This window comes from Perissodus microlepis, chromosome 17, assembly GCF_051167445.1.
Source record: "Perissodus microlepis isolate ML-2025 ecotype Zambia chromosome 17, ASM5116744v1, whole genome shotgun sequence".
Taxonomy (NCBI): Eukaryota; Metazoa; Chordata; class Actinopteri; order Cichliformes; family Cichlidae; genus Perissodus; species Perissodus microlepis.
The window spans coordinates 779013-796810 of record NC_140477.1 but is presented as its reverse complement, the minus strand read 5'-3'; the positions used below and the strand labels follow the sequence as shown (position 1 = coordinate 796810).

Below are 17798 nucleotides of genomic sequence, written 5' to 3'. Positions count from 1 at the left end.
TGGATACACTGCTGCTTTTTCAGCGTTCAGAGGTTGATGGCTCCGTGTCAGAGCTGGCTATGAATTTCAGATGGATCAGGCCTTAACTTAACAAAAAAGTTATTAATCGTTCTTTTCATCTTTTCTCATCACCCACAGCTACATCCACCTCTGTCGGGCCCAGGCTGCTCACCAGGGCTGGGTATTATCACTGATTTCTATAATCCATTCGATTTTGATTCACGAGGTCCCGATTCGATTAAATTTTGCCTCAGACAGTCAGAAATATAATTCTGATCATTTATCAGTACTGACACTAGACTTTATCAGAGATGTGAACATCACAGCTGATGCCTTTGTGTCAAAGTAACTGAGAATAAACCACAGAAAAACATGAAGGAGATTTTCCTGGCCTGGCTTTTTATAGCAGATAAGCTTAAAAATATTCTGCAATTTTGCATCATTTTAAAAAGTGTAAATTTCTTCAGTATTGAACAGCAGAAATTAGGCCTTCCTGTCCAAGGACATTTAAGTATATATTTAAAAAAAAACAATGGTAGACTGGTGGGTAATAAGCAAATGAATAATACAGAAAACAGAGATTTGAGATGTGAAACTGTTCTTGAGGTACAGAGAGAGAGAGAGACAGCTGTGCATGAAGTGTGATCTTTATCGTGGTGGAAGCAAAAATGCGTCTGGACCTCTTGGAAAGAAGTCCAGACGCATTTTCTTTCCAAGCTCCTTAGACTAGGATGACCTGAATAACTGAGAACCTTCACAGACAAAAATGCAAAGGTCAGAGGGAATTCATGACGACGTTTATCAAATGTGAAGCGTAGTTTGCTGCTGGTTCAGTGAATTTTGGTGGGAGAGAGACAAAACCTGCTGCTCAGAAGCAAAAAGACGTAAAGACAGCGCGGACCCGACGCATCAGAATCAGCGAGCTGTCGGCTTTCAGCCCCGGCGGCGTGTCCGTGTACGGGCGTCGTGAGAAAGCCGAGAAAGAGAAAGCTGATTCTGATGCGTCGGGTCAGCGCTGTGTGTTTACGTCTTTGTGCAGAATCCGTGTACCTGCTCTCATTTACCGTTTGTTGAAATAGTTTTGTGAGCTTTAACCTGAGATTCTGCCGTTTCTGGCCAAATACATTTATATTTAAAAGTCAGGATTTAATGAATCGATATGGCTTCATTCAAGCTCCTCACCTCTCTATCTGCCTGCACTTTCAACTGGACCACGGCCAATCAGAGACCATCTTTGATTGGTTTAGACCACGATAGGGGTCGATAGGTGTCTGCTGTTGACCACACGGAGACTTTCAGAGTTGCGTAGTTCTTTTTTTTTACTACACTCGAACATTTGGTCGCACCATTGAACAATTTGGTGGCATTTGTGACCAAGTTGGTCGCACTCTAGAGCCCTGCTATGTGATGAGTCCACACACTTTCAGTTGTCTGGCAAAACTAACACAAATCAGCAAAATAAATTTCTCTTTATTAAAACACAATGAAGACAGAATCAGAATATGAGGAGAGTGATGTTTATTATCCTTTAGTACTGTCACGGTGTGCTGGATGGGCCGTGCTGTGGCGGCCGTGCCGTGCTGGACGTGCTGTGTTAACATCTAAATGATTTACATCTATGTCCAAGTTTAAAAAAGACCATGACAACATAAAGAAATCTGAACTTGTGTTCTTCAGCTTTTTTTTTTCAGTGAAGCTAATTGTGACCAAAACGTGAGCATTTTGATCATGAAAGCTTGAACGGTGACAAAGGTGATTTCTGTTGTAGAAAGAGCCACGGGTGTGTTCAGCTGTGAGATCTGCTGTGGACAATAAACCATGACCTTCCCCCCAGTCCACACATGTAGAACAGAATGAATCACACTTCAGTGCATCCTGTCACTTTGTACACCACAACATATATTTGTCCTTTTATATTTACATTCATACCTATATCTCTATATTTATCTATCAATAAATCTGTTTCTACGCTCATTTTATGTGACTGAGAACCTTCACAGACAGCGCTTGATGTTCGTTGTACGTTTCCTGCTATGACAACTAAATTTCCCTCTGGGATTAATAAGGTTTCTTCTTCTTTATATTGTTTATTGGCGGTTGGCAAACAGCAAAATGGTGCATTAGCGCCACCAACTGATGTGGAGTGTCGATTCTGATTCTGGTATCTGCCAAAGGGGGCTACTTTGATGAGTCAAAAGTTATTTTGGTCCATAAGTTGATTTCATGATTTCTTTTTTTTTTGTTTTGCGTATTTGTACCATGTTTTCATTTCAGAGGGCAATGACAAATTAAACTGCATAATTTTCTGCATAATTTTCAATAAAAAACTTCTAAAACTTTTGCAGTTAAATTAAATGATATCAGACATACACATATTTGATGGAACTTTGCGAGCCTGGTTCATCTTCATGATTAATAGAAATGACGCTCGCTTCGACTGATCCAGATTATTTACAAGGTTGAACATCTAACCCATTGCGGGTCTGCTCCTCACAGTGTGCCAACGGTGCCGCGTAGTGGACGGCGGTCTGCACGGAGACGGGTTTTCGGTGAACTTCGCCTTAAATTGTCCACAATCGAAAGATGCCGAGCTCGAGCGAAACTGTCCGGAACATCCGGCTGTAGCTTCTCAACATAAACAGCAATGGCGGAGGCAGCAGCAGCGTCAACGGCGGCTTCAGCAGTAACAGGCGGTTGGACAAAACACGTAACCTGCAGGTAGGACAAGACAATAGAACTAGCACATTCAGACGGCGATCGCACACCGTGCCGTTTGACGCCAGAATAACGCTGCTAGGGCAGCTTGTGAGTGATTGACGGGAATGTCTTTCAAGGGTCCGCTCAGCTGTTCGCGGAGCTAGCTGTAATGTTGTCATGTTCGCTGTGTTGTGGTCACACAGCAGCCTGGTGTGCTAGTTTAGCCGCCGTCTTGCTAGCTACGCTTTCAACAATCGGATCGGCAACGCTGAACTGTAAAGCTAGTGTCACACAGCAGCCCCTCGACGAAAGCTCTGAAGCTAGTCTCAGCTAGCAGTTCTCACTAGTTTCACATTAAAACCAACAAACTAATCTGCGTTTAAACCAGCGGCTTTAACTAGTTGTTGCCTTTCGGTGTCATATCATCTGCTAGGTTCACATCCGGACCAAGCTAGCGCCGCGGTCCCTTAAACATGACCGCGATGGCGTTATGAGTATGAAAGTACAAGATGACATCGACACGCATTTGATTTGCCTACATCCAAGTGACTGGCTGGCTGCTTTTTTGGGCTCTAAAAGGAAACACGCTGTTTCATGTGTTAAGTAAACTTTGATTTCCTTTTGTATTTCCAGATATTTCATGCACGGTCTGTGCAAAGAAGGGGAGAACTGTCGATATTCCCATGACCTGACCAGCAGCAAACCTGCCAGCATGATTTGCAAATTCTTTCAGAAGGGAAACTGCGCGTTTGGGGACCGTTGCAGGTAAAGACTGAACTGACACCAGAGCAGGAATGTGAGCGAAACTGAGCTTGCATGTTCGTGCTGCGACGCAGCGGCCCTGTAACGTGTTTTCAGCTGAGAGCTGAGCTGCTTTCTAAAAGTGGCAGCATAGCGGGTTTGCTAGCAGGGCTTCTCAGAAGTGTCCCCCTCAAGTAGATGTGACACCCGAGACTGCGCCTTAATGTCAACATGTTGTTGGTCTGTGTGTGTGTGGCAGCTTTATGTGGGGTCAGAATCACACACGAGGACCTGCTGTTTTACTCTACTGGATGAACTCTTGTATTTAAAATGACTGCCTGGGTCGTGCTGTGTATTTTACACGGTGGGACTCTTAGTAGGATGACAGTTTCAGAACATGCATGGACAAATTTAATTAAAATCTGACAGAGTATGACTTGTTTGGAGTTTATCTTGTAGAAGGACTTGTGGCGGTTCTGTTTTAATTTAAATGTTAGTGAATATTTTTTTATTTATACATAAGTACGTACAAGCATTCGATTATTTATATTGACCAAAGAAGATGGTGAATTTTTCAATTCCCAGCGTTCTAATTTCTTTAGATTAAATAAGTTATTAATTATTGTTACTGTTGCAGAAAGAATGAAAGAGGTGAGCGGCTCTTCATCGGTTTAGCAGCTAAATATAAAATGTACAACAATATAAAAATGTTTCCAGGCACTTTTCTTCTGTTCTTCTCAGTTTTAATGAAAATACAGTTGTACAGATCAAAACCTTTGTTAACAAGATGAAGATTGTTTCAGCCCTGCTTTGTTTTAGTACACAGCATGTTTGTATTATATTAATAAACAACATGTATACATACTAACGAGGCTCAAACATGCAGAGGTGTTTTTGAAAAGTGGATTAGGCTCCCAGCCGCCTTGTAGAGCCAGTGTCTGCTCCAGTTAGATCCTCTGAGCTGGTGAGTCAGTCTGAGGACCCCAGCAGCAGCAGGGACACAGCAGTTTCACACATACTCGCATCTTTCTTTAATAGCATTTTTGCCTTTATGAAATCCTCAGTTTGCCATGTAGTACTGAGTTACTGTTGTGTGTGTGTGTTGTTGTTAAGTCGCATTCATCCATACCTGTGATTGAGCTGCACCATGGAGGTGCTCTCGTTATTTTGGAGGCTCCACAGGCCTTCGCACCCTGCATTGAGAGTCCAGAGAAAGACTCTCGCTGTGGGGGTTTATTAAGGTTGAATTCCCTGGGCTCTATCTATTGTGATGCACTCTGTTTTGTTCTTTCACTGTGTCTGTCTCTCTGCTGCTTTCTCTTCTGCGGCCCCCAGGGCCAGACAGGGTGCACTGCAGCCTGCATGGCAATTGCATAATGCTCCATCTCTGTGTCTCTGTTTCTCTCTGTTGCTGGGTTCTCCAGGTTCACTGTGCTGCAGCTCCCTCCTCTCATTTCTTTATGCATTGCCTCAGCACAGCGCCCTCCCCACTTATTCAACACTCCACAGTCTAGGAATAGTCTGGTTGTGCTCTGAGCTAGTCTAACAGAAAGGAGAAAAAACCATCAAGGGGAGAAAAAGATGCATAAAGTAACAAAAGCAGCAAATGTGCTGGTAATTAAGATTTACTCAGTAAATGATTACGAAAGCACCAGAAAAGCACGATGATGCCATATTGAGCTCACATTGAGTCACGGTGCACGATTTGTACCTGATGCATGCAGTTGTTCAGAGATAGCACAGGTAGGACTGAGTTTATGCAATTCTGAACACAGGTCAAAGGAGAGCCACAGGGACGTTTTAACGCCAACAAATTATGGAATGAAAAGTGTGTGTGAGATCTAAAGGTTTACAAATAGCCTTACCTGAAATTTGGCTGCTTTCATTCAAAGTCATGTTTACCATGTGATCTCTGTCCCAGTTATAATGAAGCAATAATGTAATGAAGAGTTTTAGATCTCGCTGTAGAAGTCGCTCTCTGCAGTTTTACTTCTTGCTCTTGCAAAGGCTAGATAATGTTACAGGGAGGCAAATCTTTGGGTGCACAGTAGAGAGTATACCTACTGTCTCTGTGCATGGAGCTCCAGCTGCACAGGAGAAAGGGCTCCACAGCTTACATATGTCGCCCAGTGGATAGCTGGCTGCTGGCTCCCCTTACTTAACCTCCTGAGACCTGAGCTCTTCCATGGCATACATTTTAAATTTCTCTTTGATATTTGGACATATTGGGACCCGATGAATGTAAAAACCAAGAATTACCAGATTTTTATTTTTTTTTTTTTAACCTGGTTTTTGTATCTAAGAAAAATGAGAGCCTCATATTCGTTTAAAATTTCGATAGAACAGTGGCAGTATGTAAGTGCATATCAGGCCCTGGCAGAGCAAAATTTAGTATTTTGGTCTAGACAACCCAAAATGTGATGTCCACATATGTGGACGCCAGGAGGTTAAAGAACCACAAAGCTCAGATTATCTCAAGAACATGAATAAAATCCTTCATGAGAGCTCTTATCCCTCAGCCATCACCATCCTGGATGCTGCTAAGTTAAAGACAATCATATCCAATTTAACCTTTTATGTACAATGTTTACTCCGTTGGTATTTGCATTAATGGGGACTAGTGCAAAATAGGATTGTGTTTGCCAGCCAGCTGCTGCCACTGCATCTAAGGAGGTAGAGCAGGTCATCTACTGATGGAAGGTTGGTGGTTCAATCCCTGGCTCCCCCAGTCTATATGCCAAATAGCCTTTGTTAGATATTAACCCCAAGTTGCTCTCCGTTGCCTCCATCAGAGTGTGAATGTGTGAATGTTAGCTAGAAAGCACTTAAAGCATAGAAGAAAGTGCTTGTGTGAACGGGTGAGTGTGGGATGTTGCATGAAGCTCCGGGAGAGTAAAGTGCTGTACAAGAATCAGCCCATTTAACTTTTTTCTTTTTGTTAACTTAATTGGACGCTCGTTTTTTGCACTGAGAGAATTCCTCCTGAGTTTAGTTCTTCAGTCTTTTACTGCTGCAACGACATTAAGAGTCTGATTCTGTGTTGCTGCCATCAAATTTAAACAATTATTACTGTTCATTGCTCAATTTAAAAATGTGATATTTCTTCTATATTCTATTGTGAAGAAAATAGGATTTTGGGTATCTAGGTTGACGGCATCCTAACATTGTTACTCCTGTTGTAAAAGGCTGATGGAGTAGCAGGCGGGCAGCAGCGTGAACAAGTTTCAGTGATTCTTGAGATAAGGGACCAAACATGTCCGGCAGATAAAACCCAATTTTGTGGGTTTTCTGCAGACAGTCCCAGTTTGTCAAGTCTATTGTCCCACCACGTGTGACCAGGATGGGAGAATGAGATAAACTATACTGCCAAAAGGATTCACTTGTCTCCTTCACTGACATCCTGTTCTTAATCTATAGGCTTTAATGTCAGCCCTCCCTTTGCAACCATAACAGCAACAATTTTTGACTGTTCTTCCAGAAGCGAGGTCAGACACTGATGTTTGACGAGAAGGCCTGGATCGCAGTCTGCGCTTTTTAATTCATTGCAAAGGTGTTTTATCGGGTTGAGGTCAGGTTTCTGTGCAGGCCAGTCAAGTTCTTCTGCACCAAACTCGTTCATCCATGTCTTTATGGAGCGTTCTTCGTGCACAGTCATGTTGGAACATAAAGGGCTCATCTCCAAACTGTTCCTGCAAAGTTAGGAGCATGAAATTGTCCAGAGTTCCTGTCACTGAGGGACCAAGCCCAACTCTTGAAAAACAACCCCTTACCATTCCTCACTGCGGAGAACACTTCTCCACACGTGGAAATGCGTGTTTTACACCACTGCATTGCACTTGTAATGTGAGGCTTGATGCTGTTGCTCGCCCTATCAGCCCCTTTCCATGAAACTCTGCACACAGTTCTTGGGTTAATCTGAAGACCAAGAGCCTCGCGGAGTGATACGTACTGTGCTTCAACATAATATTACCGTATTGTGTGTATAACCTCTTAAGTTTTGTGGATATTATACATGGTTATGCTGCATACATGCATATAATGCATGGTGCCGAGTATGGCAGCCTCGTCGCGAGCTCCCCCAAGCAGCAGCTGTTTTTTGTGTTTAATTTTACTTTTCCTTTATTTTTTCACGAGTAGCACATGTCTCCTTGTGTACGACCGACAAACCTTACTGGACATAAAAGACGGACTTTCCCATCACTTTGCGGAGTTCAAGTTTTGCAACACGGACCCTCCGTTTGCAGACCCCCCCCCATTCATCTCACCTGAGACGCCTTTGTTCTCTGGCCCTGGAGGCCGCAAACGCCGACGCAGAGGGAGAAGATCTGGCGTTCTGGTTCGACTGAGACGGCGCACTAACAGACCACCGTTATCCAGTTTATTACTGGCTAATGTGCAGTCTCTGGAGAACAAGCTGTGCGAGCTTCGGGCACGGATCTCATTCCAGCGAGAGATGCGGGGCTGCTGCGTGATCTGCCTCACAGAAACCTGGCTATCGGACAAGGTACCGGACTCCACAATACAACTACCGGGGTTCTCAGGTCACAGGATCTTACTGGGAAAAGCAGAGGCGGTGGTGTGTTTCATGATCAACAACAGCTGGTGGGATTATGCGAACCTGCACCTGGTCAAATCCTTCTGCTCACCGGACCTGGAGTACCTGATGATTAAGTGCCGGCCATTCTGGCTACCGAGGGAATTCACAGCAGTGATTATTACGGCTGTTTACATTCCCCCACAAGCCGACACTGACCGAGCACTCAGGGAACTGTACAGCGCGATCAGCAGTGAGGAAACCGCACACCCAGAGGCGGCGTTTATCACAGCTGGGGACTTTAACAAAGGAAACCTGAAGAAAGTTTCACCAAAACTCCACCAACACATCCATTTCAACACTCGTGGAGACCGGCTACTTGACCACTGCTACACCTCTTTCCGGGATGCGTACAAAGCCCTCCCCCGCGCCCCATTCGGCCAATCAGATCACCGCTCCATCCTGCTCCTGCCCGCCTACAGGCAGAAGCTGAAACAGGAAGCTCCAACCATGAGGGCGGTGCACCATTGGACGGACCAATCGGAGTCTACGCCGCGGGACTGTTTTGATCACGCGGACTGGGAAATGTTTCACGTGGCTGCTAAAGACATCGACGAGTACACGGACTCAGTCTGTGGATTCATCAGGAAATGCGTGGAAGATGTCGTTCCATCCAGAACAGTTAAATCCTTCCCAAATCAAAAACCCTGGATTAACAGATGTTCACACGGCGCTGGTGGCACGGAGCACCGCCTTTGCCTCCGCGAACACATCGGACTACAAACACGCACATTACCAAGTCCGGAAGACGATCAAAGCAGCCAAACGTGAGTACAGGGACAGGGTGGAGCAACAGTTTGACAACCCTCGGAGTATGTGGCAGGGACACAATCGCAGACTTTAGAGGGAAACCCAGCACACCGCAGACCACGGCCTCTCTGTGTGAGCATCTAAACGTATTCTACGCTAGATACGACACAGCGAACACCACGAGACCGGACAGTGTGCGCACCGCGGATGACGTCAGTGCGCACACTGTGTCTGAGGAGGATGTGCGGAAATGCTTCAGGAAGGTGAACGCGCGCAAAGCTACTGGTCCGGACGGGATTCCCGGCCGCGTCCTCAAGTCATGCGCGGCTCAGCTGGCTGGAGTGTTCACACACATCTTCAACCTTTCCCTCTCCCTGTCTGTAGTCCCAGCCTGCTTCAACATGGCCACCATCGTCCCTGCACCCAAATCCTCCACCATCTCCTCATTGAACGACTGGCGACCTGTAGCCCTGACCCCCATCGTGAGCAAATGCTTCGAGAAGCTGGTCAGGGACTTCATCTGCTCTGCACTACCTGACTCACTGGACCCTCTACAGTTCGCATACCACCACAACGGGTCCACCGATGATGCCATAGCCCTGACACTACATACTGCCCTGTCACACCTGGAGAAGAGAGACACGTATGTGAGGATGCTGTTTGTAGATTACAGCTCAGCATTCAATACCATCGTTCCCTCGAAGCTGGACAGGAAACTGCAGGATCTAGGACTCAGCAGCTCCCTCTGCAGCTGGATCCTTAACTTCCTGTCTGACAGACGCCAAGTGGTCAGACTGGGCAGCATCACCTCATCCCCCATCACACTGAACACTGGTGCTCCACAGGGGTGTGTACTGAGCCCTCTCCTGTACTCACTCTACACCTACGACTGCACGGCCACTAGAAACTCCAACATCATTGTGAAGTTTGTGGACGACACTACAGTGGTGGGTCTTATCACCAACGGTGACGAGACGGCCTACAGGGAGGAGGTCAGCGCCCTGACCCACTGGTGTCAAGACAACCATCTCACCCTCAACGTCACAAAGACAAAGGAGTTGATAGTGGACTTCCGGAGGTGCAGAGAAGCACACACCCCCATCACCATCAACGGCGCTGCTGTGGAGAGAGTGAGCAGCTTCCGCTTCCTTGGTGTGCATCTGGCTGAGGATCTTAGGTGGTTAGGACACACAAACAAAACAGTGAAGAAGGTGCAGCAGAGCCTCTTCTTTCTCAGGAGACTGAAAAGATTCGGCATGAGCCCCCGCATCCTCAGGACCTTCTATCGCTGTGCCATTGAGAGCATCCTCAGTGGATGCATCACCACCTGGTACGGCAACAGCACCGCTTACAACAGCAAAGCTCTCCAGAGAGTAGTGCGGTGCTCTGAACGGCTAATTGGAGGTGAGCTTCCCTCCCTCCAAGACATCTACAGGAAGCGGTGCCTGAGGAAAGCGGGGAGGATCATCAAGGACTCCAGTCACCCCAGCCATAAACTGTTCAGACTACTTCCATCAGGAAGGAGGTTCTGCAGCATCCGGTCCCGAACCAGCAGACTGAGAGACAGCTTTTTCCACCAGGCCATCAGACTGCTGAACACGTCATAGACACCTCACCTTCACTACTGGAACTTCAACATTATGCACTACATACTGTACATTAATGCCACTGTTTTGCACATGTCTCAACCAACTCTGTATATTTTTATATATTTTATGTTATTGTTTACTCTATTTAATTTGTAAAAGATGTACACACACACACGTAGGAAAACACATTTAGTATACACATCCAGTAATGCATATACTCTTATATATTGTACATATATTTATTAGTCTCAGATTTAGCCATTCTTATATTTTGCTTGTTTTACGTTATTGTATTTTTGCACACCTCTGTTGCTTGTGAAGCTCGCACACAAGAATTTCACTCGCATGTACCAGTGTACCTGCACATGTGATGTGACAATAAAAGTGACTTGATTTGCTGAGGATATGTCGGCCAATTTCTGTCAGCAAGGAATTTGCATTTGCACTGTTAATTTTTTTATATAACTTTAATGCACTTAAAACAGCTGCTTGTTTAAGTGAAAATACATAGATTTTTTTTTTTTTGCACTAATAAAGTTGAGGAGTTGTAAAGTATTTTGTCTCGTGTCAATTATATCGTCAGTTATATCGTTATCGCAAATTTTCAAATGTATATGGTGATAAATATTTTTGGTCATATCGCCCTGCTCTAGATGAGTTTGTCCTGTAAAGAGGCTCATGCACATCTCAAATGGCTGAAGTCGTGACAGAGCATCTTTATCAGCAGCAGCTGGGAACATCACCTCAAAGATAAGAGCGAGCCTCACTCCAGAGCTTCTCCACTGCAATCGAGATTCCTGAACTTTGGAAACTTGTTGTTTTGGACTGGAAAACCTTTTGGACAGAAGCCGTTTTAGTTCCTGTTTGCACCTTTTTTATTCATATTACTAGCACTTTAATTTGTATAACTTGATATTTTTTTATTCTGACTATCCCATTAAGTAATATTTAAAATACCTTTGGTTATTTTCAAATTGATGTTTCCTGGATGATTATCTAATTTGCTGTGGGACGAGACGACAGGCTGATCCTCACAGGTGGGCGGAGCAGGTGAGGTACTGGATCCTAGAACAGCAGGTTTGTCCACAGGAAGCGGAGATGAGAGAGAATGAAATAATCATTGACTAATCAAAGACAAATCGGCAGATTAGTCGGCAACCAAAATCATTTTAGTTGTAGCCCTACCGACCACTTTGTGGCTGAGTTGCTGTCATTCCCAATCGCGTCCACGTTGTAATAATACCACTGTAGTAATGAGGAAATTTGCGGATTAGACTCTTGCACAGGTGACCTCCCATCACGGTACCGTGCTAGAATTCACGGAGCTCCTGAAAGCGACCCGTTCTTTCACAGAGGTTTGTGGAAGCAGTTTGCAGGCCTGGCTGCTCGATTTTATACACCTGTGCCTCCAGACGTGATGGAACACCTGAATTTAATTATGTGAATGACTAAACCTGGTGTATTGTTATTAAGCTCCTCCACTTGGCGCAGCGACTTGTCCCAGACTCAGAGTGGGTGCTCCACCCTTAGATGAATGCATCAGGAACAAGTTGGAGTTTAGAGTCTTGTCCATACTACGAGGAGCCAGGACTGAACTTTCTGATTAATGTAACAAGAAGCGATGTTTGTATACTGCTACATTGTAACAGTCCTGGTGTGACGTTGTTGTTCTTCAGGTTTGAACACTCTAAACCAGTAAAGAACGAGGAACTGCCAGCCTCCCAGACGCTGCCGCTCGCCTCCGTCTCGCTGCCCAGTCCAGCAGATCCTGAGCCCAGTGGGCCGACGCCTGGACCAGTGGTGCCTGACTGGGTCAATGCTGCAGAGTTTGTTCCAGGACAGCCCTACTGTGGACGTGGTGAGCAGTCAGGATTGATAACATCACGATGCCTACTAATGCTGATGCTTTTGCTGTTATGGGGGAAACATCTTAATTATGCACACATGCTGTCACATCGATGTTTTGTTTTCCTGACATTTAAACCCAAATAATGTGTGCGGCGCCCAGCCTGCCAGCCTGTCAGCCTGTGAGGGTTGAGCTCCAGGAACAACTATGAACATGCAAAACTACATGAGCAAAGAATGTGAAGCTCAAAATGCTCCACTTTAATGATGCTGTGCTCCATCTGAAAACACAGAGGAACTTCAGTTGTTAAGTGTGTGTGTGTGTGTGTCTGTGTGTGTGCAGCTGAGCCAGCGACTGTGGAGAGCACAGTCCCTCTCATTGAGGAGCTTGACCGTGATCCTGCGCTGGACAACGAAGATTTGAGGAAGCAGCTCTGTCCGTATGCTGCTGTCGGAGAGTGCCGCTATGGAATCAACTGTGCTTATCTCCATGGCGATGTGTGTGACATGTGTGGCCTCCAGGTGCTCCACCCCTCTGACAACACTCAGCGCTCAGAGCATACCAAGGTAACCGTTACAGCACAGCCTGCTGGTGGCTCACAAATTCCATCACCATCTTTCTGCAATCATTTTATTGCACAAACCAAAAACCTTTGAGATGCATCTTACTTAAACCTTTAAGGCCATCGGAGCGTGCATGCCCCATTTTACGTAACGATTTTAAAATCCTGGTGGAATTGCAACCACATAGGCTGCAATTATTATTATTGTTTTTGCATGTGAAACTGGAGGAGTTGTACTTGTGTAAGATGGATTCAGCTTGTCCTGGGTCGCAGTTTCCTTCCACAAACGGCTTTGCAAAACTCGTGTAAAAAGCGCTGACAACAACAAAAACATTATAATCCAGAAACATCTGATCTGATCAGCTGTTCATAGCACTTCCTACGTTAGAATAAATGTCAGCGCGAACTATCACGTCTGCCATTACCTGCAAAAACCGGAAGTGTCATTTTTCGTGGGAAACGTAGTTTTTTTTCCCTACAGGGTGTTTTTAAAAGACTTTGTGCCTCTGTGTGTGGTTTCTGGGAGGCTTAGAGCTGAAGCTGCACTGTTGGAAATCCTTTATTTTGATGCTGTTTTTGTTTTTTTTTGCAAATTGTGCAAAACAATATTTATTTTCATTTTTCCTGCAGTTGATAAAAATTAGTGTATCCCAAAAATGAAACTATGAAGACACTCACAATAAATTTCCTGCGCTTGGAAACTATTTTGTGCGACTTTTTTGCGTAACAGTTTTGAGGGACGTCCCTCTGACGTTTCTCTAACTAGAAATATCTGCAAAAAAAAGATTTTCAATTTTTTTGTAGTTTATTGCACTTTTTTGCAATTTATGTCGTTACTACGGGCTTAATGAAAACATATTATTAAAATCTGGGACATGTATTGATGTATGGTAGCTTGAAATGCTCCCAAAAATGGCAGCATGTAAAAACATAAAGATAAGCTCTGGTTCTGTGGTGGGCTTTAAAGGGGACATTTCACTAACTATCGGTGGGCATATATGTATGTGAGCTTGTTTCCAGTTGGTCCCCTCCACCCTGGAAAACGAACAGTTCAGAGAAATCATTAAAATCCCAGACTCACACATTCGTGCCCATGAGTGTGTGTAAATGCAGCCGTGGATTTCTTTTTAAGATTCTTCAACCCGTCCTCTGGATCTGTCAGTGTTACTCCTGCCTGAATGCAGTCTGACAAAACAACACCGCCCAATTTGCAAGAAGCTGATTAAACCCAGAAATGTTCTGCATGCAGTGAAGGCCTCTGTGTTGATTCCTCAGCTTACTGAAGGTCATTCCCTGTTTTAGGCATGCATTGAAGCCCATGAGAAAGACATGGAGATATCATTTGCCATCCAGCGCAGCAAGGACATGATGTGCGGCGTGTGCATGGAGGTGGTGTTTGAGAAGGTCAACCTTAGCGAGCGCCGCTTTGGCATCCTCTCCAACTGCAACCACTGCTACTGTCTGAAGTGCATTCGCAAGTGGAGGAGTGCCAAGCAGTTTGAGAGCAAAATCATCAAGTAAGTGCTTCAGTCTGTTGTTGACAAAGTGGAAGTGACAGGTGTGGGCGTGGAGTAAGAGTCTGCAGGACATCAGAGCTTGTTGTTTCACGGCTGGTCAGGGTGGACAGTTCCAGCCTTTGTAAATGGTTCTTTAGGCGCTTTTCTCCTCTACATGAGCGCTCAAAGCATTTTATACAACTTGCCTCGTTCGCTCATTCATACTAGCAAGGATGGGAACGTGAGGATTTTTGCCAGCAGCCAGGGATCAAACCGAGATGAGCTGCTCCACCTCCTGAGCTACAGCCAGCTCACACACCCGAGTGTCCACTCTTTTAAAGGCTCCTTGAATATCTGTAGCTGCAGAAAGTGGAATGCAAAAATATTTATAGGCAAAACGATGCTTATAGAAAACATCAGGTTCATCGCAGATCTGTCAAGAAAACACACATCAGCTCTTTCAGTACGACACTAGCCGAGGTCTTTGACTGCTAACCCTGCTCTCAGGGGTGGAGCAGGTTGTCTGAACCAACAGGATGATGGTTTGATCCCCAGCTGTTCTAGTGTGAGTGCTTGCTTGGTTGTTAGAGGAACTTGCTGTGTTTTATTCAGGTGCCTTTTATTTATATAAATAATAATCACAACAATAGTCACTTAAAGCCATTTCATATTGTCAGATAATGACCCCAACAAATATGAGACTGGGTCAAAACAAAAAGACTTTCTTTTTCTTTTTTGGGGCAGGTCTTGTCCAGAGTGTCGAATCACATCCAATTTTGTCATCCCAAGTGAGTACTGGGTGGAAGATAAGGACGACAAGCAGAAACTCATCCAGAAATACAAAGACGGCATGGGGTAGGGTTTGCATGACACGCCCACACACTCACTAAAGAGCATCGCTGCTGCAACAAGGCGTCACACCATCTCATGTATACACAACATATTGTGTAGTGTGGAAAACAGTGACACAAAGTTGTTGTTGATCTGTAGTTTGACTAAACTAAACGAGAATGCAGTAGGAGCAGGACTGAAGCTGAAGCTTTAAAAGGCAGGTTTTATAACTAAGCCTCTGCAGCTGGCCGATGACAGCAAGTTAACTCCTGCAGGAAGAAGATTTTTGAATAGGAAGCTGTGATCAGAGTCACAGCAGTGGGATGGTGAGCGCACAGTGTGGGGAGTCGTGATCGGAAACTGAAACACATCTGTCAGCGAGGATTAGCTTTCCTGGTGTGAGCTCTCGAGACGGCATCTTTATTGTCTGGTTTCCTCTTTGCCTTCTCCAGAAGTAAACCATGCCGATACTTTGACGAGGGTCGTGGAACGTGCCCCTTTGGCTCAAACTGCTTCTACAAGCACGCCTTTCCTGACGGGCGGCTGGAGGAAGCTCAGCCTCAGCGAAGACAGACTGGATCCAACAGCAGGAACCGGGTAACTTTTTCTGAACTTTTTCATATCATAGCCGGACAGGAGAGTGTGTTTATCTTCTGCTGTGGACACCCACTGCAAGTGAGTGGCGTGGGGGGGTGGGGGAGATGGGGCACGAGCAGCAGGTGTGTTGTAGAGGGAAGAAAAACCTTCAGCATTGGATTAGCAACTCCTCCCAGCTCAATTTCAGCTCGTAGGAGTGTGAAAGGTCACGAGACGGCCAAGAGTGAACACAGAACACCGTCACAGCTATAAGACGCACCGGCTCAGTTAGTGTTCATACGCTACAACCACTGTCTTAAAAGTAAAAGGAAGGGTTGACTCGAGGTGTAGCTGGAAGGCAACGATGGTGCAGGAAACATTAGAAGCAGCCGTGAAGTAAAAACACGAAAACGTGGCTACACTGTGTCCACATGGTTAAAAGCACAAATGTGTTTCGTTTGTGTGTTTTCTTCCGGTTCCTTTCAGAACTCGAGGCGAACGCCGCTGTGGGACATCCTCGACGAGCGGGAAAGCACCGACTCCTTCGACAACGAGGACGAGGAGATGGTAACGTTCGAGCTGAGCGACATGCTCCTCATGCTGCTCGCCGCGGGAACCGACGACGAGGTGACTGATTCAGAGGACGAGTGGGACTTGTTTCACGAGGAGCTGGACGATTTCTATGAGATTTACCTATAGCAGCCCCAACCGCCGACGCCCTACATCCACCCCTCACCTCCCCGTATATACTAGACACTAGAATGGACTGTCTTGTGCGAGTGATGGACAGTAGCTTTCCCTCCACCCCTGTATTGTGGCAGTGCCTTTAAGCAGGCCATTAATAATGAACTTCTAAAATATTTAAAAAACAAAAAAAAGGAAAAACCAACAAGTCAGTGCACTCGTGCTAAACATTTTCTAGACATTTATTCTTGTGAGTCTTTCTCGTGTGGTTCATGTTAAAAGGAAATGATAAAAGAACTCGGTATAAAATTTAACAAAGCTTATAACTTTCTTCAAATAATAAAAATTGTCAAGTTTATTTGTGGGCGAGGGTTTGACTTCTTATCTAGCCAGGTGTTTGTACATAATCCTGAGACTTTACAGATGCACTCGAGCTTACTCGGCACCATTTACTGTAATCGTGAGGCCGTGTTGTAAGATTTTATAGATGGTTTTTGAAGATCCGAATCTTTTTGTTTATGAACGCTGATGACAGCAAATATATTGTGCAGATGGTTAATAAATTAGCTGTAATGACGACATCTTCCACCGCGACATATTTCCTACAGTTCACGCCATTAAAGCATTTTATACCTCAACATAAACTGTAGAAAATCCAAACGATGGACTAAAGTGCCCTGATGCAGGACGGGCGTCTTTGTTACCGTCAGGCTTCACTTATTGAACAGCTCCAAAAGCTCACAGCAAACAAAGGAGTTTGTTGTATGGAACAAATGAGGTCCCCATTGTGACTGATGGCAGCTGAACAAAGGTTTGGGCGTCGGGCGTTCTTCAGGAAACCCTCCTCCTGAGTCTCCGTGTCACCTGTTTCTCACCTGAGACGTTGAGCTCAGATCTCTCTGACACATCAGTGTGATTCTCACTGTTACAGCAGTACTACTGAACAAAATGCAAATGTGTCGAAGCCACTAGTGGACAGAGTTCGTGAGCTGCTCAATAACCGAAGCATCTGCTAACCCCGTGCACCCAACGGAGCGGTCTGTGGGTGATCGCCTGTATTTGGACATGAGGAGAATATTTGCCCCGTACATGTGCCAGCTGCAGTATCGGTCAGATAAATGATGTAAGCATGGACACTTTTGAAACTACCAGCCTCTAACCCCAACCCCGGGGACTCGAGGTACCACAGAGCAAGCCCTCCCCAGAACCAGCTCCAAAGTCACTGCTTGAGCTCAAACGGACTTCAGTAAGCCTTGAAGCTGAGACGCTGACCCACACACTCCTGACAGCTGGTGCTGACTTGTTGAATGCCACTGGAATGCATATGTTTATACTGAAATGAGTGTTTTCAATGTTCCACAGCCATCCATCTTAACTTGACATTAAAGTTTAAAAACTCCCTGCTGTGTCGACCTCGTTCATGGATCAGCTT

At 45.2% G+C, this 17798-nt stretch overlaps 1 protein-coding gene across 1 annotated transcript; it reads left to right on the top strand.

Moving 5' to 3' along the window:
* Positions 1-2519: 2519 nt before the first annotated feature.
* On the top strand, positions 2520-17765 carry mkrn1 (makorin, ring finger protein, 1). The gene is made up of 8 exons (XM_084911028.1): positions 2520-2718; positions 3331-3462; positions 12048-12229; positions 12560-12783; positions 14082-14296; positions 15020-15130; positions 15559-15703; positions 16169-17765. Exons 1-8 carry the CDS (start codon positions 2645-2647, stop codon positions 16379-16381), a joined length of 1296 nt encoding a protein of 431 aa, XP_084767154.1. The 5' UTR covers positions 2520-2644; the 3' UTR covers positions 16382-17765.
* Positions 17766-17798: the final 33 nt, after the last annotated feature.